Raw genomic sequence first — 23,806 nt, forward strand, 5'->3', positions numbered from 1 at the left:
TGTGTGTGTGTGTGTGTCTGCCCTCTGACCTTTGATATCAGTGCACCCCAGGAACTGGAGTGCAGCCACATGTTCCAAGGCCCTGTGGCAGGTGCACATTGCACAAATGTGCCTGCCATTGAGAATTGTGGAGTGTGTGTTGGTGTGTGTGTGTGTGTAGACAGGTGCTTGTCCTGATCAGCACATGATCCAGGAGAATTGCTGCACTGCTTCCCGGAACCTCGCATTAACCTCATTGGTGGTATAGTGGGCTGTGGGTCTGGGACTCACCATTCATGCACCTCCTCAGGATCGATCTATTTCCAATCTACGATCACCATTTTGCTACCTGAGCAGAAACAGGCACCGAAACATTGGATTTCAATCAACTGCCAGACAAGTAGACAATCAGCAGCTACTAAAGACATGATCCCTCCTAAGACAGCTGAAAACAAGACAAAACAAACAAAACAAAAACCTACTGTGAAAATCTAGGAAAGAGGAGAAAGAATCCAAGGGCGACTAGAACTAGAGGAGGTAGTGAGAATGGTGAGGATCAGTTAGCCTATTAAGAAGAGCGAAGAAAAGCTTAACCAAGACTCTAAGTGGGCATTCTAGCACACCAACGGTTTAGGCACTGTCCTCAGAACACACAGGAGGCTGCCTGAAGAATTGCACAGAGAACGCACTGAGCAGGCGGAAGAGATTCCATTATAATTGTCCCTGCAGGAAATAACCCCTTAGAGCTGTCTACAAAGCCACTGTGTCAGCACCGTGCCTCCCGCTGCCACCAATTAGCATGGCCTCAATGGTCAGCCTGGTTTGTTACTCCTAAACTGGACACATACTCAATTATACCAGCCCCACACCCCTCCCCTTACCAAGATGCTTGGCATTTTTTATCTCTTTAGTAATGCTATGTGTAAGCTGGTGGAGCTTTGGGCTTAGCCTTGAAGGTGAACTTGACAGAGGTTCAGGTCGTGTAAATAATCGATATCTCAAGCATAGGACCTGAATCCACATCCAGGTACCTGCCTCCTCACTGACTACCCGGTACAAGTGGGCTGGGGTGGCTATTTCCATCCATTCCTGATCCAATGGAATCCGGGTTACAAAGTCTGGACGTTTCTGTTCCACAATAATTAGACTGCCTGGGTTTAACTCAAGGCTTCATGACTACACAGGTCAGTGGCTTCCGATCAGCCATGGGACCTCAGGAGTCTGTGCACCTGACAGGGATGAAAACAGGGTTATCAGACAAAGCATGTTAGATGGTTTCTGAAAACGTCTTCACTCCATTCCACTCCAAAACTGACTGTAATCAGGTGCTTACCTTCAGACTGATCAAATCTGTGTGTGTGTGTGTGTGTGTGTGTGAGAGAGAGAGAGAGAGAGAGAGAGAGAGAGAGAGAGAGAAGAAATGACCATGACATTCATTCTTTCCTGTTTCTGAAAGCAAATGCTTCAAAATTTGTTTAGGAGTGATCGATGTCTCCTTGACTTGACGTCATTGGCTATGTCTATTTAGTCCATCTTTGGACATGTAAGCCCCATCACTTGAATCAACACGCATGACTAATAATAAACATTCTGTTGATTCTTAATATCTGTCATACACACGTGCAAAACTGAATCCCATAAGCCCAGAATCCAGGCATTCCTACCAAAGGAAGTCAAACGGGAAGAAAAGTAGCAGAGCCTTTGCAAAGACAACATTGTCCTATCTCTCACCAGTGTCAGAATGTAGAAGTGTTTACAAAATGCTCATTAAAAGAAAAGGGGGGTTGCAAGATAAAAATGAAATCTGGTGTACAAGTTTACACTGGGGAGATAAGAGAGGCTAGGCCCTATAGGGGATTTTGCTAACCAATTACTGCAACCTGACTTTTGGCGGGGAAGAGGGGGAGGAGGGGCAGGAGAGAGAGAGAGGAGGGGGAGGGGAAGACAGAGGAAGAGTTTCCATACTTGTGTCGTGTCCAGTGACACAAGACATTTACACTCCGCAAGATAAAACCGCCAGTTGCAGCTCAGGGGAGTTAAGCCTTCCTAGGTTGGCCTGGGGAGCTGAGCAGAGTCATGGGTTCTCTGGTTCTGCCGCTGAGCGCCGTCTTCTGCCTGGTGGCTCGTCTGGCTTCTGGCAGCCCCATCATGGGCCTTGAGCAGTCGCCCCTGGAAGAAGACATGCCCTTCTTTGATGATATCTTCACAGAACAAGATGGTATTGACTTCAACACACTGCTGCAGAGCATGAAGGACGAGTTTCTCAAGACGTTGAATCTGTCAGACATTCCCCCACAGGACACAGGCAGAGTGGATCCGCCGGAGTACATGCTGGAGCTCTACAACAAATTCGCCACGGACCGGACCTCCATGCCATCTGCAAACATCATCCGGAGCTTCAAGAATGAAGGTAGGCTGGCTGGCGTTTGCACCTAGGAGACTGTCTTTGCGTTTTCTCAGGGAGAAATAAGGAGGCGTCCACATGGGGATGAGGTGGGAAAGGGAAACCCATGGCTCAGACACAGTGCATCAGCTGCACCACACGATCCTCCTAGAACTCCAAAAATGCTGTAAAGTATCTACCAATGAAAACCCACAAAAGGCCCATCATTTTAATAGCACAACAGGTTCTCGATGTCATTTTAATCTGGACACTACATATCAAAAAACCATAAAGGTCGATCTGTCGTTCCATCTCCTCTGCCACTTTCTAGACGGGACTCGATTTCCACCTGGTGTTGATAAGAATTAGTCAATTACTTTTTAGATCAAAAATGATGAAAACAATAAAAAAAAGAAATTTTGGGCTTTTTAGTTGGTTCCAACTCTAGGCGAGTTTTTGTTTCTGACTTCATTTGGTCAGTGTCCTGATAGGACAGAACTGTATTTGGGAGATTCTTCTCATGTTGTGTTGTGTTTGATAAACCAGGTTCCCATGTGGAGCATTGCTTATAATAAGACTCCAGGAAGTTCACAGGTGCGGCGGACTGTGACTGGATCTCTATGAAGAGCAATATACATATTTCAAATTGTTCACTCCCCTCAGATTTCTAAATGAGTCAGTGAGCTAATGCTAGGTTTATGTGGCAGTAGAAAAACATAATGTTGACAGCAGAGACCATGGATATAAAGAAAATGGCTCTTTGTCATTTACTAATTGTGCTCTTAATTATTTACTAATTGTGTCCCTGGATGAGCTAAAACGAGATTTGAAGAATATTTACCAGACGCTCTTGGAAGCAGAAGGCGGTGGCACAAAACCGCTCAGGGCTGCCGAGCATTAGCGGCTTTGGGAAGTTGTGAGGAGCTGGTCTAAGTGATTGTAGCCTCTGCTTCCTCCTGTAAAGCAGAAGCTGCTTGGTGCAGATGAGGGAATCACAGGCAGCTCTGGGTAAGCGAGGGCTCACGGTAAGGAAATGCTGGACAAACCATGGCGACTTTCAATGAATTGCCTAATATTCTAGGAGCTAGAGTGAAGGTTGAGTGGTTGAGTGAGGAAGTAAGATAGTATTTGCTATTAGAATTCAACCTATGACCACCATGTCCACTTAGTAACATATTTCTGGTAGAAACAGTGAACTGAAATTTCAGATTCCTTTGGAGGCAAGTCTGGGAGAAAAAGAGCAACCTCCCAAGGAGCCTGCCTCAGATTCCTGCTCTGAGCCATGGTCTAGCTCGGGCACGGTGGGAATGCATGCTCCTTGCTTCTCCCATGGAAGAGCAGGTGATAACGTTGAGGATGTGACCCAGCTTACCATTACTGGAGATCCATGGGGAAGCCTCAGACTTGGAGACACCCAGCTACTCACCCCTCGCACCTCTGCCAGCCTAGAGGAAGACTCACACAGCAGAGGACCTGTGTCCCCTCAGCAGACTCTCCCTGCTGGCTGCTGTCATCCACATACTCACCTTTTGTGTTTGCTCAGTGCTGTGCCCTAGGCGATGACCCAGAGGGCTCCAGACCTAATTCGTGTTTAAACTAGTGCAGCATGCAAGGCAGAAGACGGGACTTCAGTTCTTTTTTTTTTTCTTTCCCCGGAGCTGGGGACTGAACCCAGGGCCTTGCGCTTCCTAGGCAAGCGCTCTACCACTGAGCCAAATCCCCAACCCGGGACTTCAGTTCTTAGCCTGGCTCCACCCTCCATATTGTCTAGGAAGTCAGATATGCACTCGATGGTTTGATTTCTTCCGGTGCACAACTAGAATAGGATCCATGTGTGCATTGTTGGGGATCATTGTAACAGCCACACAATTTGCAGAAAGTCCTGCATGTGAAACGTGTGGAGGACATTATTTTTCTTTCCCTGAAATGTGACTTCTCCATGATCTAGTGTTACATATGCAAATAATTATGGGTAGTTTTATTTAGTTAGTTAAGGGTTGGTTGGTTGGTGCATGTATGTTGTGCTGTGTTGTCTTGTTTTAAGCTGGCTTTGAACTCATCATGTAGCCCAGGCTGGCCTTGAAATACTCATATTTAAGGTTTTTTTTTTAAGTTATAAACTATTAATTTCTTTTGAGACATATTTTGCTGTGTAGGTGAGGTTGGCTCAAGCTCACCCACCCTCCTGTCCAAGCCTCCTGTCCAAGCTCTAATGTGAGCTTAGTTTTTAAAAAGTATAACTTCACCGGATTATAGCTGATATACATAGAACTATGATATATTTAACATGTATAATTTAGGTGCTTCTGTGTGTAAACATCCACCGAAGCCCCTGCCTCGGCTAAGACAGTGAGCATGCCCACTTCCCCCAAGGCTTCCTTCATTCCTGAGGGGAACTGCTTCTCTCATGGAGGAGCAACGAACCTGTCCTCCCATTTTTGATCTTCTATGACAGCAAGTGCAGAGTGGGATAAACTTTCAGAGGGAGACTCGAAGGCACCAATGTCTCAAAAGGGAGGCCAAAGGTGGAGCGTGGATATGAAGGAAGATGGCTTTCTCTTCAAGAATCAGAACATCTTCAAAGGTTCACAACAAAGAAGGAAGGAGTTTTGTTTTTTTTTAGAGGGAAAGTTACTAATCAATAGGGTTAAATGCTCATTCAATTGATCCATAAATACCCATGAAGCAGCTGTGGTATTCTGGGTACTGTGGAGAATGGACGGGAGTCATGGCTTGGTTGAAATTTTAAGCACTGGTTACAGTTGCCCTGGCCACACCTGTGAGGTTAGGGCAATCCCATAAATCAGTATCCCCCACACCACTGAGAAGATGCTTTCAGTTAGCACCCAGAGGAAGCTGTGAGACACATACAATAACTACATGTTTTATTTATGTACATTTGAGAGCCCATAAGACTATGAGCTTACGGGCAAGCCTTTTAGCTCTTTTCAGAGTAGATATAAAGCAATCAACTAAAGAAGATATCAAGCACAACATGGATCAGAGACTCCACTGAGGTCATGAGTTAGGGAAAGGTTAGGGAAAGGACAATAGAGAACGCTCCTGGCAGGTCTCTGACATCTTCGGGGTCACAATCCTTGGATACTCTGTCAAGCAAACCATCTGGAGCACAAGCACACAGGAGCTTTGGGTTCTCTGTAAATTTCTCACGTAAAAAGTTAATATCGGGCCAGGCACAGTGACACATGCTTACAATGTCTCTCAGGAAACAAACACTAGAGGACTAGTTTTCGAGTTCGAGGCCAACATGCTCTACACAGTGAATTACAGACCAGTCAAGGCCATGCAGTGAGAACTGTTTAAAAATAAAGTCAATATAGAAGTATTTGGAGACATGCTTCTGATATAAAGCACCTTTAACAAGCTATTGTGTGAAGTCCCGGTGGTTTGTATGTGCCCAACTGCACACTGACTGCTAGCAAAGGTAGCAAGGTAATGTGTCTATCCTAAAACTCACCCTCTCTCTCTCTTTGAGAGGACTACACACCCCAGAACTAATCCCTAAGACTCCTTTTAAGATTGTTCTGTTGACCTTGCTAAACTTTCTTATGTAGGGAAAGGGTCAACAAACTTCCTCTGGAAGGCCAAATAGCTCATATCTAACTCTGCCTTTGCTGGGCAAAAGGAGCCAGAGACACTGCAGCAATACCAGAGCAGGGCTGGGCTCTGGTGGAGTTTTCTTTCCAAAGCATGTGGCAGTCCCAGTTTGACCTGTGGATCCAAGTTTAACAACCCCTGGTCTACAGAGTTCTGTGAAGACCAGGGCCCAGCCAACTTCATAGAGGTCACCACCTGTTACAAAGATAAGCTGTGAAGTCTTTAATCATGAATAGTTGGAGAAAACAATCTCCATGATCCATTTCATGGTTTGTTACTGGTTGGAAAAGCAGAAGGCTCTTCCAAAGCTCCAAGATTCCTTCTAGTCCTGTCCCTATGAGGCAGCACAGTCTGGGTATCTTACTCAGAGTTTTACTGCTGTGAACAGACACCATGACCAAGGCAACTCTTATAAGGACAACATTTAATTGGGGCTGGCTTATAGGTTCAAAGGTTCAGTTCATTATTATCAAGGGGAGAACATGGCAGCATCCAGGCAGGCATGGTACAAGAGAAGCTGAGAGTTCTACATCTTCATCTGAAGCCTGCTAGTAGAATATGGACTCATAGGCAGCTAGAATGAGGGTCTTAAAGCCACAGTGACTCGCTACTCCTACAAGGCCCACCCTCTAATAGTCTACTCCCTAGGCCGAGCATATACAAACCATCACACCAGGCAAGTTTTCTTTCCTTTTAATACTTAAATAAGCACCTGCTTTATTATGAAGCATACGGCAAGCCTGCTTTCTCATAAGTATCTTTTTTTTCCAGATCTGTTTTCTCAACCAGTCAGTTTCAATGGGATCCGGAAGTATCCTCTCCTCTTCAACGTGTCCATCCCTCACCACGAAGAGGTCGTCATGGCTGAACTGAGGTTGTACACGCTGGTGCAGAGAGATCGTTTGATGTATGATGGTGTGGACCGTAAAATAATCATCTTTGAGGTTCTAGAGAGTGCCGATGGTAGCGAGGATGAGAGGAGCATGCTGGTCTTGGTATCAACAGAGATCTACGGAACCAACAGTGAGTGGGAGACATTTGACATCACGGATGCCACCAGACGTTGGCAAAAGTCAGGCCCATCAACCCACCAGCTGGAGATCCACATCGAAAGCAGACAAAACCAAGCTGAGGACACCGGAAGGGGACAACTGGAAATAGATATGAGTGCTCAGAATAAGCACGACCCTTTGCTTGTTGTGTTTTCTGATGACCAAAGCGGTGACAAGGAGCAGAAAGAAGAGCTGAATGAACTGATCTCCCACGAGCAGGATCTGGACCTGGGCACCGATGGTTTCTTTGGTGGGCCTGATGAAGAGGCTCTCCTGCAGATGAGGTCAAACATGATCGATGACTCTACCGCTCGGATCAGGAGGAACGCCAAGGGGAACTACTGCAAGAAGACTCCACTGTACATCGACTTCAAGGAGATCGGCTGGGACTCCTGGATCATCGCGCCTCCTGGTTACGAGGCCTATGAGTGCCGCGGTGTGTGCAACTACCCTCTGGCGGAGCACCTCACACCTACGAAACACGCAATTATCCAGGCCTTGGTCCACCTCAAGAATTCCCAGAAAGCCTCCAAAGCCTGCTGCGTGCCCACGAAGCTGGATCCCATCTCCATCCTCTATTTAGATAAAGGTGTTGTCACCTATAAGTTTAAATACGAAGGAATGGCCGTGTCTGAATGTGGCTGTAGATAGGGGAGGAGAGGCGTCCCATAGCTTATTTAATAACTGCAAATGTGTATATTTTGTGTTCTATTTAATGAGACTATTTAATGAAGGTGTACAGATAATAGAGGTGCCATTAGGAACTGGGCAGGTCAGTGTGCTGTAGGAAATTTGCATTTTGCTGAATAATCCTGTCCCGCCCAGTTATCTTCTTTGGATTCTCCTTTCCCAGTGATACCATCTCTAATGACAAAACACAGGCCCGTACCACTTATCCCTTCAGTCTGTTTGGAAAGAGCCAGCCATACAGGAAATAGCGTTAACACGCAAATATTTGTGCACGTTCATGCAGGTACACGTGAACTTAGGAAAATCTTTTTGAGCAGCAGCGGCAGACTATATCTGTACATGTGAGTGGCTTCCTTCAGAATGTATGCATTATAGGATATGGGATTTAGGCCCAGAAAGTTCATATCGGGAGTTTAGCCATCTAGAGAAGTGTATTTTCCAAATGTTCTGGGAATGTAAATGTAGTTCTCTGCACTTGTATCCGCCATGGCTCAGAGCAGTGGACTTGATGAGCCTGCTGCAGGTTCAAGATGTGGATGGGGTTGTCAGATCCGCAAAGCAAACGGCCATGCCAGGCAACGGTGCCAGAGATGCCCTTGGGATATCAAAGAATGGGCCCCTGGGCCATGTACTCCTGAGGAGACTACCTGGTCAAGAAAGATGGGATTGGGGGGATGGGGTGTTTCAGGACTGGTCCTCCCTTAGTCAACAGGAGGCAAGGCCACATGTGCCAGCCCTTAGTGCTACAAAGGGCCATGGAGGTGGTGGAGGGAGAGACGGGGGAAGGGCACGGATGTCCTCAGGTGTGGTGGTAAAACCATCATAATTCTAATGGGATAATTGCATCTTTTTGGACAAAATAAAAAGATCCAAGACTAAGAGGACTTGAGAAGGAAGCTGTTTGATGGGTGCAGTTGAAAATATTCCTCGCTTTATGACCTCCTTCCCTAGCTGGCCACCTCTTCCTTCTCCTCCATCCTCTTCCCTTTGTTCAATTTCTGTCCCATCATGCCTCTCGTCTTCTTGCCTTTCTCTCCTTCATCACCCATGGTGGTGGGCCAGAAGGAGGCACCAGACATGCCATGACAGGGGCACCCGAAAGCATTTTCCCTACGTGTGAGATCAGCTAGCAATCTGACTTCTAGACTTATTCTGGAAATTTAAACTTGATTTGATTTGAGTTACATACCTTATGCTACGTTTGTCATGAGGAATTCAGAAGACTAGAGTCCAAGCAAATACACTCAAGCCCATGAATTAGCAGAGACACAAGCAGACGACTCAAACGTTGAGCTTGAACTTTGAAATCAGCCTTGATCTTGGAAGAAATCCGCCCCCATTCTTTTGGCTCCACCCTCCTTTCCATTTGAAATTCTTGACAGTCAGGTAGGTTGTAAAACAGAGACCCTGGTGCTGGCCCTACTGCGTCCTGCTAAGATCCTGGGCCCTGTGTAGGAGGAGCTGGAGGAGGCAGGTCCTGAGTCACCCCAGCATTAGCACACAAGTGGCAGAGTGACTCCCATGAGAAGCAGGAATATGTCCCCAGTATATTGCCAACCCTATCCTATTGGTATATTAATAATAATTGGTATATATGTTAATGCTGGGCTAGCTATTAACTTCCTTTCCATAAACTTCTTTGGCCTATATATTCAGATCGTTCTGTCAAGGACAGGTATTTTATGACTTTGGACTTCAACTCTGTATATCTAGTCAGTCAAAATAGAAATCTCAGAGAAGCTGTTGCACTGGAAGTGGAATATCTTGATCCTCAATGAGAACATGGTGAAGACGTTGTGTTGGCTGAGATGACTAGTCAACTAAGAAGCCTCCATGTTAGCCTCGTTCTGACACCATGTGTTCGAGTGCATGCATGAATCTGCACGTGCATAGCTGGCGTTGGTTAGCCAGGCCAGCAACCCTGAGGAAATGGTACAGCCTTCACACTCTGTGGTACACCACACCATCCCATACTCCACGGTACTGCGGATCCTTTCTCAAGGACGCTATCACAGACATAATAATACAATTTTAGCTTAGCAGGAATAGTTTATTCTAAGTTCTAGTCATGTCTCAGCTTTGTCATCTCAATAGTTTAGATTTGTCATGTGATGCCAAATGGCTTGCAAACCCCAGGAAAACAGGGCAGCCAGGTCCTCAGAACTGCATGCTTTCTGGCCACAGAACCGCCACTGACATTAACATTCTGATACTAGAGGTGTCAGCTCTTGTATCCTGACATACCCACTGTGCTTGCCCAGGCAGCTCCCAGAGAGACTTTGTTGAGCTACTGAAGAGAGGTGACAGTTGAAGCTGTCGGCATACTCCACATGCTGCTATTAGAGCGCACATGTAGGCGGTGTCTTCGTGATGGTCTTCTTGTAGAAAGGTGTGCAGATAGCCATGGGTTGGATGTTCAAGTGTTACTGTCTCCATTATTGTTATGAATTTGCTTCCTTATCAGGAAGTGGAGTGGCGAACGCCATAAATAGAAGCATTCCTGGGTTTGTGTCCTATTCTCCCTTCTCCCAGCACCGCTTGTTGCCTTTCCACTTCACCGACTTAACCTGAAGCCACGGAATGGGTAGGTTCTCAGGAAATGGAGACGTAACCGGTGCCTGCCCACGCCAGTCTTGTTTTCTTTTTATTTCTTATGCTTTGATGGAAGAAGCTAATAAACCCAACGATTCTTGAGGGAAACTCCAGCAAGGCCGCTCGGCAGCCCCACCTCCCCACCCCCACCCCCACCTGCATGGTCATGTAAAAGTTTCTAGACTTCTTACTATTTATTGGTTAATATATTTATTTTTGTAATATAGTGTAGAATATTAAATATTTTATTTTTATGCGTGTGACTCCCTCTTGAATAGAATAGCCTTTTCTGCAGCTCACAGTGTACCCTTTCCAGGAGTGGAGCTCACTTAGAATTTACACTCTATGCCCACCTCTGCTTTTTGCATCAAACTGTCCTGTTATTTTAAGGGATCCGGCCATGACTTTGTGTATTTGTGTCTTGTGGGCAAACTGTGAGCCCCTCCTTGTATCTGCTGATTTGTAAATAGCAGAGTTTAACTGAAGTGCAAATGTTTCTGAGGCATTTTGTTAATAAATGGCGTGCCATCCCCTAAGTCACCATGGTTCACTTTATTGTGAGAGGGAAACTGTGAGTCATAGGTGAATACGATTGTTACTCCATTAATGCAAGTGGGATTTAACTCAACAACCCCCAAAGAAGGGGTCTCTTTTCTGAAAATGCCCATTACCTCCCTGATCTGCCAATCCAGGCAAACAATTGTACCAAAAAGTCAGTGCAGTGGCTCCTCAGAGTGGCCCTTCCAGCACCCCACCCTCTCCAGTGTAAAAGTGTTAGTCTGGGAATTTAATGATGAAATACTTTTTAAAAATGGTTACTAGAGTTTTACCATTTTTATATTCTTCCTGTGAAAACTATGTTCATCTGAAGGAATTTATATCTCAATTTTTCCCAAATTCATAAGGTGCAGGAGCGTGTAGGCAGTCTCTTGTCACTCATTTGTAGTGCGGTTCAGATCCCCTTCCGTCCCCAAGCCCCACTCCTGCCCACCTCCCTAGAGCATGTGTGGTAGAAAAGAAACACTGGCTTTCTGTGTGGGTTTTCTTGTTCTCGAAGACATTTGATTTTCCACTTGTAGCAAAACGATGGGGACTAGCACATGTGGAAACATATCTACTCATGAACACCCGTGGAGAATGACCATCTACAGGAATCAGTCCGTTTCTATCACACATGCGCATGGGTATTTGTGAGCACCTGACCTAACCGCGGTGGGGAAATTGATGCTCAATCTCGCCAATAGGCTCCAGAGTATCCGGGAAATTAATTGATACTGGGACATGTCGATTCAGTTGAGCAGCCATGTTCTTCAGTAAAGCAAGTTCACCATTCATGTCCAGATTACTAGAAGTTAGACTAAAATGAATATGGAAATAAATATTTTACACTCTGTTCATTAAACAAACGTGTACAGTAGAGTCATCCTGTTAAATAAAATGGAAAATTATTTTGACAATAATCTTCAGCAGTTTATTTTGTAGATGCAATCTCTCCATCTATTCTACCCCCTTGGTATATTTCCACATCCGTGTGTCCAGGTGGAATACAACTTCTTGCTTAATGAGTAGAAAAGGATTTGAAGAGACGGCAAGCTGCCCTGGGACTTTTGTCTAGTCTTCTCGTTTTATATGATCCTGTGCAAACCCCAGGAACACTAGCCACAGAGAAGGAAACCAAATTGGCTCTTCCTTGCTAACAACTGGAAAAATGCTTCTTTAAATCCTGCAATGAATTCGGAAAATATTCAGGTTAAATTCAATTGACCTTTCATTACTGAACTTCAGTTGATCTCAGGGTTGAAAGGGGAACCTTCCAGCCAACGGGTCTGCTTTGTTCTCTTGATAGACATCAAAATGCAGGAGTGTCCTGACTTCTTAGGGGACTCTATTGCTGTTCTGTGCTCATTTTTAACTAATAGTTTGGGTCGTTGTGTATGAAAGTCACTGGGGAAGCACAAAGAGTCTTTGTTAGAGCCCCAGGAAACGCACACCAAGTATCTGAGCGTGTAAGGCATGAGGCTCCTTCCTATGCATGGGAGCATGAGGAAGGCTGGTGGAAGTCTAGAAGGGAGTTCATTCCCATGGTAGCATGCAGGACTGGAGGGGTAGGGAGACAGCCTATGGAGAATGCAGCTCCTCCTGTAAGACCTCCTTCTGCCTCTCTTGAGTGGACTCTAACATCCTGGCATCTGGCCTGGGTGATAGGAAGCTCAGCCCTTGTCCTCAGTCCTGGGAGGTGTGGGGTGGGGAGGAGGACAGCGCTCCTCAGGGGCTTGTGCTAGGCCTGGACTGAAGGAGCTAGGGAAGTAGTTCTCATGACTTGGCTTTGAATTCTTTAGCAGCCTATACATTCTTCTGTAAATAATTCCGTTCATTGATCCTCTCATGGTGTGGGGCCTGAAGCTTTTCTCCACGTGTGGTCTGACCTGGGCAAGGTCACTCTGACAGGCCACTTCAACCTGGATTTTTATTTTAAATCGAGACAGCTAGGAGGCTCTGGACAGAAACAGACTGGCAAGCTACTTTACAACGTAGCTTATAGCAAAGTCAGAGAAAGTGATGTTCAGAGTACACACACACACACACACACACACACACACACACACACACACACACAATGTTAAAACCCTGAGAACGATACCTGTATGAACTGATCTTTGTGGGTTGTGAGAAACAAGATATGGGAGCCCAGAATGTGACTCTGGTCACGTGGACAAGAGCCCAGTTTTGCACAGAAGTGGCTCTTTGTAAATAAGGGGTATATTTGGAGGTGAGAGCTTGTTAACTTGGCAGTTATAAATGGATTATGTGGTTATCTTGGACTCACTCTCCTCAACGGTCAGCTTACAGAAATGGCTCCTGCCCTCTCTTCCCCTTCCTTGGTCTGTCCACACAGACCTCCTGTATCTCATCCACCCTGAGAAAGCTGGGAAGTGCATTTTTACTTTAAAAGGAGATGCTGAGAATATGACAAGAGTTTAGACCACATGGCTCAAGTTAAGATTTTCTGATGAGGGGCACAAAGCAGTGTTGTCACATCACGAGCAATTTCATAGCAGAACACTGGATTTCCTTAAAGGGCCCCCGCGATGTTTTCAGCAAGCATACCTTCTAATTATTATTGTCGCCTAAACAACCTGATTAATCATGAGGAAACATCGCAGGAGCCATTCTGCAAAACAGACAGTTCTTTTTAAAGATAAAAGTATAAGGAGAAAGGCGACACAGAACTGAGGAGCTGTGAGGGGTTAAAAGCAAAAAGTCCTGAGGCACCATGGATGCTGCCAGAGTGGACCAAGAACCTCGGAAGGGGCAGAAAGGACACGTTGTTGTTGTTGCTGTTGCTGTTGCTGTTGTTGCTGTCATTGTTGCTGTCATCGTTGTTATGGTCCTCCTCCTCTTCTTCCTCTTCTTCCTCCTCCTCCTCCTCCTCCTTTTCCTCCTTGAGTTCTCTGCCATTGGTGGTATGTCCTCTGACTTTATCAGTTACACCTTCTCAATGAAGCTTACCTTTACAAATCCGTAAGGTGATTTCACTTTCTCTGAGGAGGCTTGACCAGGCTCCTTTCTCTGTATTCCCTGTGATGCCTAAGGTGTGTGCAAATGAGACCTCTGCCCTGTGGGCAAACTCAGCAGAAGGATGGGATGGGAGGAGTGTCCCTCAGAGAGAAAAACCTGCTGTCTAAAAATGAATCACAACATATCTTCCTGAAATAGCCAAGTTCATCACTCCATTCCCCGAAAGGAAGAGTGCTTTTCAGGCAAGAGACCATCTGTTGCAAGTGTTTAAAGAACGTTCTCCAATCACTGGGAATTTAAACTTCCTCACACCCGGTTCAACGTTTGATAAGGAAAGGGCGCTAACAGGATGGGAATTGAGTTACTATATTAAGAAATCCAGGCAGAACAGAAACCAGCCCCCTGAAGTTATTTTGTTTATGCTCCATCTGTTTTAATTAACATAATATTTACATGAGACCGACCTCTGATACGTTTTTTGCTGCAACTGTCACATGTTTTATTCTTTCCTTCTTTCTTTTTTGAAGTTTTTGCAAAAAAAATATTTATTTATTTATTTATTTTACAAAATCTTGTGAGAATTAGACATAGCCTCAAAGCATAACATTCCGGTTTGACGCAGCGTGAGGTCAGACATCGGTTCCAAGTGGCTAGTGAAACTCAACCTAAGATAAATAATGTGTTTTTACTATAAACACTTCTCAAATATTGTACAAGGCGTACTTATTCTAAAAGTCTTCAGTGTTTACCTCAAGTTCAGATTTAATTGCACGTTTTTATTTGTGGAATCTGGCAGCCTGCGCAAGATGGCTCAGAAGGCTATAGGAGTGGAAAGAAGATTGCCCGTGCATTCCTGAAGGCCTCTTTGGAGGACCCACAGTCAGCGCTCAAGGCTGAAGAGCATCTTTGAGATTAGAGGTAGAGATGTGCTTGACGACAACACTACAAACCCAGGGATTCCTGATACCTTTTCGAGTCACTTCACATCTTCATTTCAAGCTTCTCTCCTTGGTGAATTCTTCGGAAACTTGAAGGAGGCCAGTGGCCCGAAGGCAAGTTGTTGACCCTGTTGTGTCCAACCCAGATTCTTGTGTATCAATGTCCCAATCCTGCCTGTAGCTGTATCTGGTTATTGTGAGCTGTTCAGTGTGACAAGCCACACCCAGGAGGCTCATAGATAATGACAACCATTTCTTCTGCTCATAAACCTTGGGTTGACTCAGTTGTGAGGGGACTTCTCTGAGATGTCCTTGGTCTGATGGTGGCAGAGAAACCATCAAGGCACCTGGGATAGAGTTTTGGGGGTGGGGGGGTCTCCATCTTTTTCTCTCCATGTTCTCTCCACAAGGCCACCTTGGGGATAGCCCAAAAGCTCCAAGAGTGTGTCTTCTTCCTCAAAGGCTAAGCCTTCCCCACTTCAGCATCCTTTTGGGAACGTGTGAGTCACTAAGCCAATTCAGACTCAAAGGGGGAGGACAGAACTCTGCCTCCTGCTGATGGCCAAGCAGATGAATTCAGGGAGGTCTCTAAAACTCAGTCAGGAATTAGGAGATCTCCAAAAGACGGTGACAGGCACACAGGTCACGCATGTGAAATAAAAGGGTCCTAAGGTCCTACCATTTTCCACCAGTCCTGATCACCCACTTCTTCCCACCCCAGATTTCCCGGTTGGGGGTTTACACTTACAACCTTCAGGTCTCTTCTGTTTCCAAATACAAGGACCAGACTCCAGGACCACACCTTTGAAGCACAGCTCATTCCATCTAACCTGAGGGACAGCTGCCCCTTCTCCCTTTCATTTTACCTATCAGCTAAGTAAATTGAGATACATCAGACATGAGTTAACAGTCACAAAAATCAACTTTTATAGAAGATTTGTAGGCATGGAATTTTCTAATAGCATAGCAGTCTCTCTAAGTCAAACAATTTTTAGTTTAAATACTTGGTAACCTAAAAACATCTTAAAAATACACTCAAGCCAGAGGTATAAACCCCTTTCCGCGTGCGTGCGCGCATGGGTGTGTGTCTGTGTGTCTGTCTGTCTGTCTGTGATTTTTTCCTTCTCGGAAGTACAAAATTGTCACCACCACCACCGCCGCTGCCACCATCACCACCACCAATAAATCAGTACCAGTATCGATCCTAACACTAGATTTCTTATCATTTAATATGAGGCCTCAGCCTCATGCAAACAGGATATTTCAGTGAAGTTTTGTCCTGATACCTGCCCAGTACCTTACTTTCTGATGAGGCATAAAACAATGAATTCCAAATTCTATGTACTACAATTCTCGTTGTCCCAAACTTTGGTGAACATGCTTGAACAAAATGGCAGGTATTAACAAATAAACCCAGCAAATAATGTTCTGTTTTATGCAGGAGCTACACGGTACAATCGAGTGCCGTCTGCTTGAGGACTTGCAAAGCGAAGAGCAAAGTGCTTTTGAGACAGCCCAGGGCGTGGTGTTGAAAAGCTCTGTGCGGAGAAAGCCAAGACTGACGGCTGTGTATCCCCTAGGACGTACAGTAACGAGTCCCATGACCTGTCACCTTTGCTTTGTTGTGGTTCGCCATGACAACGTCTTATCACTGATGGATGTTTTTGGCTCCAGAGCTGACACTTGAGGAAGTGGCTCTCCTCAACGAACTTGGCCAACGGTGACTGGATATTAAAAGTCAGCCACGGATAAGAGATCTCTGCAGGGCAGATATTGAGGGGGCACTGTAAGCAGCACTCCCCTTGGCCATCCCACGGATACCAAAACAAGGCATTGCTGGAAATCTGGTAACTCCAAAGCCCCAATATCACCAATTAGATGTAATTAATCAGTCACCTACAGCTGTAGCTAATTGGTTTCTATGGCCGACTCAAATGCCTTAAAGTTACCACTTCGGTTTTTACACAGAATCTTAAGATGAATGCCTAGAGGGAGGACCTAGATGTCACTAGATAACTCCAGCTCCCCAGTGACTCAGTCCCACCTGAGGCTCTTGTGCCAGATTTCTTGTCTTTGCGGCTCTGAGACTGTACAGTTGTTTTCCTGGCGTTGATTACAGCTCCTACCCCTTAGACCATCAAAGGATTCCAGGGCTCCTCGTGGGCTGTCAGAATAGACAATCCCAGGAGCCAGGCAAATAGTACAAATGACACTGGAGAAATGGCTGTACAACCCAGGTAAATGACAAGATCTCCCAGTTGTAAAGATAAAGTAGAAATGGGGGATTTAAGAATTGAGACTTTGAGCTGGAGAGACAGCTCCGTGGTTAAAGAGCACTGGCTGCTCTTCCAGAGGTCCTGAGTTCAATTCCCAGCAACCACATGGTGGCTCAACAACCATCTGTAATGGGATCTGATGCCGCCTTTTGGTGTGTCTGAAGACAGCTCATATAAATAAAATAAATCTTAAAAATAAAATAAATCTTAAAAATAATAAAATGGTTGAGACTTTCTCAATCTGACTCCATCAAGTAGAATTCCACAACGCACATGAATGCTTGCTCTTTCGTTTATCTCACCTGCTCTCTTTCTATCTAATTATTTGAGACACGCACCCTCCCACTGCTCTGATTCACTCTGCTGTTTGACTCTTAGCTGCAGCCGACAGTCAGGCTTTGGGCGGATGTTTCCTGACTTCCCCACCCCATTCTAAACAGTTGTCTGTGCTTCACATTGATGTGCTACCAGCATCCTTAAAGCCCAATGAGCCTGCTGAGAACCCTGGTCCTACCACTGACACATGGTACTTCTTCTAACCAGGCATAACCAGGCATTGCTCTTTTGCTTGTTTTGAGCTAGATTGTAAATTGCAATCATCAGAGGAAAAGGTTTTGGGTTTTTTTTTCAATTTTTTAAAGTTAAAATACAATTATACCATTTCCCCCATCCCTCCTCTCTCTAACCTTTTTATCCTCCCTTAACTTTACTCTGAGGGAGAAGTTTCCTGATCATGCAAGGAAAAATCACTCTTGGTCATGTACATGTCATGTAGGGTAGGAAGTTCTGAAGCACTTTCTTCTCAGGGTTCTTTGATCCCTTTAAAAATTCCATTACTCACCTTAAAGAGTTTGAAAGTTTTGAGGGTTATTTCCTTCGATATTTATTATGCTAAGAGCTAATTTTTAAAATGTACTCATTAATCTATATTAACAAACTCATTACATATACATATAAATAATTCATTTTGGTAACATTAAATGTGCAAATCAAAGTTGATAGAAAGGTAAGATTGGATTGGCATTGCTCCACAATTTTGCAAATCTTATAAATGTCCAACTGGGAGGCAGGTAGGTGTGGCAGCATCCTACATGCTGCATTTATTTTGAATACACTTTGTAAAGAAAATTTGGCTATGTCTGAATTTGCAGTTGACATAAGGGAAATATTTTCCAAGTCTGCTTAGTTAGCTGTGTATCCTCTTTAATGGTAAATGGAAACTTCAGGGGAGGACAGTTTCTCAGATGCCAGATGCCTGGCAGAATCTCAAAGCACAGGAGCGAGTCCTGAGCAGTTAGCTACAATGAATCTCCTTGAATCCAAAAACACAGGAGCGAGTCCTGAGCAGTTAGCTACAATGAATCTCCTTCAGCCTCCAGCACTAGTTTACTCAGGCTGATTCCAAACTGTCAACTGTCAACTATCTGACAATTGCCAATCAGTCTGGTCGCCAGCAGTTTAAATGTTGACACATTTCCTTATGTTATCGTCACACTTCATGTGACATCTGGAACGTTTCACTGCCAATTCTGAGAGAGAATGAAACCATAAAAGCAAATTGTGTCCTCACATTGAAAGGAAATTAAATGTGAATCTATGGACCTTCCTGTAAAAAGAGGAGTCTTCTTAAGAGGCAGGTCCTTGGAGCAACTACAGGCTGTCACTGATAGCTGAGGGGCCATACAAAAATTCCTCCTTTTCCTGTAGTTTGGTTTCCAACTCTTACAGTGGAAGCCTTAGACTTGAACCCATGTCTCCCTACAGGAACAGGGTTGGCATTTGAGACAGAAACAATCGCCATGAAGACCTATCCCTCATGTTATTCTGGTTTTTAGTTTTTTCAGTCTCCTTCAGCAAGTAACACTCACCTGACCCTCACACGGGACAAACCTAGAACCCTCGAGAGAAACCTCGAGAGGTCAGATCATCTTTCACTGTGACCTAGCAGGTCCAAGTTTAATTGCTGCATATTTCTGAAGCTGATGCCGTTACAAAGTGGGCTTGAATGTTTCTTCTGTTCTCCCTGTGGGTCTATCTGTTAGGGTGCTGTTATTGGTATTCCTAAATATATGTGATAGGGACAAATGTTTGTGACCTCAAGGAAAGTAGCAAAATTAGAAGAACTAGAGGTGGGATTAAGAAAGGGAAGGGAGAGGAGAAAACCCTCAAATCTCCTTGCCACAGTTTTACAAACGGAGGATTCTTGAAACTTTTAGTACTTGACAGTATTTTGCCCAACGCCTTTCAAAGCTCATCTTACCAGGGGGCTGGAGAGAAAAAGTGAGATTCCCCACCGGTTCCAGAGCTTTTGGAAATGTACAGATGTCCACCCCGCCATGGCGTGCTCCCTGGTCTGTTCTGAGGTAAGAGGCCGAGCGAAGGAGTCTGCCTGTTCTTCTTGAACCCTAGCCTTGCCTCTTCACGGCTGCATTACCTTGTCAAGAGAATACAAGTGCCAGCCTCGTGGGCAAGTGTGAGGATTAATGGTGATAATCCTCAATAAAAGTGTGTGCCAGTAGTGAGGGCCACAGAAGCCACCTCAGGGCATCACCAGTGAGGCCTGTTCCCTCCGCTGAAGGCTCTGACTGCCTCAGTTTATGAGCAGATTCCCTGTGACGTGGTTTTATTCTTTTCCCACAGGAAAGGACTTATCATACATTCGTATATTTGTTTTTGACAAGGTCTCATGTAGCCCAGGCTGACCTCAAACCCACCATACAGCTGAAGGTGACTTTAACTTGCTGAACTGTAGCTCTATCCCCCAAGCGCTCAGATTACGAGTGTGTGCACTGCGCCTGCTTCATGCAGTGTTGAGGATGGAGGCCAGAGTTTCATGCTTGCTACCCAAGTGAATTAGCAGCACCCCCAACTTACTTGATTATTGGTTTTAATGGGATGAGCTTCTTCATAAAACTTCCTCTTCTCCGCTCCCCTTTGCCTCCCCCACCCCTTGTGTGTGTGTGTGTGTGTGTGTGTGTGTGTGTGTGTGTAGCAGGGTTCATCAGAGTCCTTGGAGACCTCCTTTTGAACACTCTCAATGACAGCAAAGTCATTTCAGCCTCCTGGAGTAGGCACTCTGGAAGGGCAAGGGATTGGTCTGAAATGGTCTCTGGCAGTGAAAGTCCCATAGAAAGAGACACAGGAGAAATCTCTGGTATTTTCCAGTGACTGACTACTGGGCCACTTCTTGTTACTGTCTGTTCCCACTTGATATGAACAGCTATTATCTGCTATGCGCTGCTATTACCACAATGTTTGGCTCAAACATACGGAGCCAGGAAACCATAGATGAGTCCTGTTAAAACCATGAGCCAAATAGATCTTTCCTCCCTGGCTTGTCAGTTTTCTTGGTCCCGGCTATGCAAACGCAGCTAATAGCTGCCATAGACCCCCCAAGTAGGTAGGAAAATGTGGGCATGGTTCTCGGAGGAGTGATTTTACCCCTCAAGTCTTCCTTCTTATCCTCCAGAAATCAAGTTTGGTTCACAGTTCCTTTATATTTCTTTTTGAATCCCCCCTTTGATGTCCAGAGACGTTTCACTTACAAATAATAAAAGAAAAAGAGCGTCAGGGTTATAGGAAGCATAGTGCCATCCGTGGGTTTATTGTGGACCTCTGTGTGGACCTCTTGGCTTCCAGTTAACTCATATTCATAGAGAAAATTGGGACCGGAGGTGGCTATTTCCTTTAGTGCTGTACAGATGAGGGGAATTGATGTCATGGCGAGAGAGGCTTCAGTGGTCTGTGTCTGAACACACAACACAGTCTCAGTGGGCTCCCTGGTGTGTTTCTCATTGCCGTTCCCTAGTTGTCTTGGCACTTGGCATCTCTCCTTAAGACTCTACTATGACCGGTTAAGTGGGGTTTGGCTCTTGGTCAGGTGACTTGAGAACATTTTATCACCTGTTGAGTACTCAGATTTAAGTATTTGTGTTAGATGTGGCTTCAAACTCCATCTAGTTTCGTCCTGGAGAGGTTGAATGGATCTCTGAGACCAGGAAACATCTTCACAGCAGGCTGGCTGGGAACTACCGAAGCATGAGCTGACTACCGCGCCCACAAGTCACACCATTCAACTTGAAACATTCTCTTAAAGTTTCAGTTTTACCCTAAGGCTGACACTGAGACTTTTCATCGCTCACACACCACTGCATGCCCAGCGCAGTGCCTGGTAGAATAGGAGTCAATAACTATTTGTTCAATGGATAGATAAATGAATATCAAAGATAAATACGATGTTTCTTCAAAAATTATCCTGCAAAGGACCGCTGCTGTTAGAACACATCAGCCTATGGGATACATATCCTGGCATTAAAAGTAATGAAGAGTTGGCCTCAAAGAAGTTGTTGGTATCAGGTAAAGGTGTCTCATTGGGAAACACTTCTGCTTATTTCCAGCGTCCAGAGTATTTTTAAATTGAGTGAGGGAGGAAGTTGAATCCCCTGGTCCTCTCTTGGAGGAATGATTCTTTTCCTTCCCTACGGTAGGAATTCCATACCTGTACAATCTTTCCTGTCTCCACATGCACAGAGTCTCTGAACCCTGGGACCAGGTCAATTCTTAGGCACATGGGCCTCTGTGCCTGCCCAGTGTAACACATTACACTCTAGATTGATATGTGTCTTCCCAAATACATGGTTTCTTTTACTGCCTGGTGTTCTTATTGCTCTGCCAAGTTCTTAAAAACACTGTTTGCCTAGAGTAGACCTGAATTCCCTGAGTTAGAATGGCTGGAGATGCCCCCAAACCTGGTCTCATTATACAAGTCATTCAGCCTGTCAGAGAAGCAGCCCCTCTCTTCATAGCACATACTTGGCAGCGTTTCCTGCTGCCCGCATGAATTCCAGAGCCAGACAGCTGTGGGTCAGTGACTTCAGACCCAGAGGCTGCCTGTTGTGGTTCAGACTCTTTGACCGTCTCTTTCCCGGAACTTCCAGATTCCCCTGGTGAGAGAGAAGGAAGGTCGGAGGAAGAAAGGAGGTAAAAATGAGATAAAGATCTAGTGTGAGGTAGTACAGGTGCCTGAAGTCAGGAAAGAATGAGTTCAAGAAATTCATCTAGTAACAAAACCGACCGGCTTCATGAAGAAGCAGTTCTCCTGGGAAGGAAGGTGTGGGGGATTCCTGCTGGTTCCGAATGGCGATTCTGTTGACCAAGACTGATGAACACACTGTCAGTGTGGGAATCGGAAATGTCCTTCGAGGCTCATGTTGTAAATGCTTGTCCCATAGCCTGTGGTACTCTTTGGCAGAATCCTCATTGCTTCCTGCCTTCTTTACTTCTCCCTAACTACCATGGAGTAAGCGAGTGACCCAAGCAGACCCTCGTAGTCCACAATCCCTCCAGGGCATCACCAGCTGTCGGTGAGGCCCATTTCAGTCAAGGGTATTGTAAATCCATTATATGTGTTAAGGCTATTGTAAATCCATTATGCTCTCATGCCCTGAGACACTTGTCCATTTGCAGCACTCATCTGCCCCTGCAGGTTCTGTGGAAAATAAGGTCCCCTCTTCTGCGTTGTATAGTGTGTATAGCAAGCCCGCCCCAGAGAGAACGCAAAGGGTTACTCAGTACGCCTGGCTGTCACAGCAAAGGGTGATGAGACAGAATAAAAATGATTAAGATAAAAATAAAAAATAGTATCTAACACTTACTAAAGCTCTTAGTAAGTGCCAGGCAGAGTTCCAAGGGTGACACCTTGCTTAATCCTCATGACAGCCTTATGAAGTGGGCAATGTAGATTCTCTGTTTGTTCCTGCCTCTTTGCTAAGCGAGCTCAATTTAGTTCATCCCCATGGCAAGGCAAAGGAGCCAAGATTAAACACACAAACCTACCGATCTCGAGAAGGATACTGAGAAAAGATTTCGGTATCCATGAGGGAAAATGTAGAAGACTCAAGATACAAAAGGCTGGGGGTGTGGCTGAGTTGGTAGAGAACTGACCCGGCACACAGGAACTCCTGAATCCAGTCCCCAGCACCACATAAAACAAAGTGGTGTACACGTGTAATCCCAGGACTCTGGAGGCGGAGGCAGGATCAGGAGTTCAAGGCCATCTTCAGTTACCTGGTGAGCACAAGGTCAGTCTTGGATATGTGAGATGCTGTGTTTTAAAAGAGTTCTTTTTGGGGGATACCCCTAACATGGAGACAAGCCTGGAATTTCTGCCTTACATATATAGCTCTGTTTCTTCACAACGTCTCCAATGCTACACAGGCTATTGGTGGTGAGCAACCTGGCCTGTGGCATGATAAATTAAGCAATAAAGACCAGGAACTTCTGTTTGACAGATGTCCCTTCCAGAGTATTCATTTATCCTCCAGAATCCTTGGCCCGACTCCAACTCTTTCTTCTCCACATTGCTTTTTACCCACGGTAATAACTCTCCAGGCCATCATCTCCCAGAAGCCCCCTCATCAGCACCAGGGGATCCTTTCCATGTATCTACCATGGACCTCTACAGACAGATATCTCTCTCTCTCTCTCTCTCTCTCTCTCTCTCTCTCTCTCTCTCTCTCTCTCTCTGGAAGCATCTATGCTATCTATGCTTTAATAACTTAGGCCTCAGTGACTTAGTAGCTGTCTGAATAAATACATGTAAATGGAAGGAAAAGCGATGGCCCTAGATTCTCATCTGTAAATAACCACCATTCTGGGAGCTCTTGCTGTGTTCTGTGTGATTTCTCAGACCTGGAACTTAGCATTGCCGTTCTTGTTCTCTGTCCATGTGCTTTGTGTATGTGAGTGCTTGCTCTGCTG

At 45.2% G+C, this 23,806-nt stretch overlaps 1 protein-coding gene across 1 annotated transcript; it reads left to right on the forward strand.

Moving 5' to 3' along the window:
* Positions 1-2,055: 2,055 nt before the first annotated feature.
* On the forward strand, positions 2,056-7,683 carry Bmp10 (bone morphogenetic protein 10). The gene is given in 2 exon segments (NM_001031824.1): positions 2,056-2,389; positions 6,752-7,683. Coding segments are annotated over 2 exon segments (1,266 nt in total).
* The last annotated feature ends 16,123 nt before the right edge of the window (positions 7,684-23,806 follow it).

The sequence above is a fragment of the Rattus norvegicus genome, chromosome 4, assembly GCF_021556685.1.
Source record: "Rattus norvegicus strain SHRSP/BbbUtx chromosome 4, alternate assembly SHRSP_T2T, whole genome shotgun sequence".
NCBI classification, from domain to species: domain Eukaryota; kingdom Metazoa; phylum Chordata; class Mammalia; order Rodentia; family Muridae; genus Rattus; species Rattus norvegicus.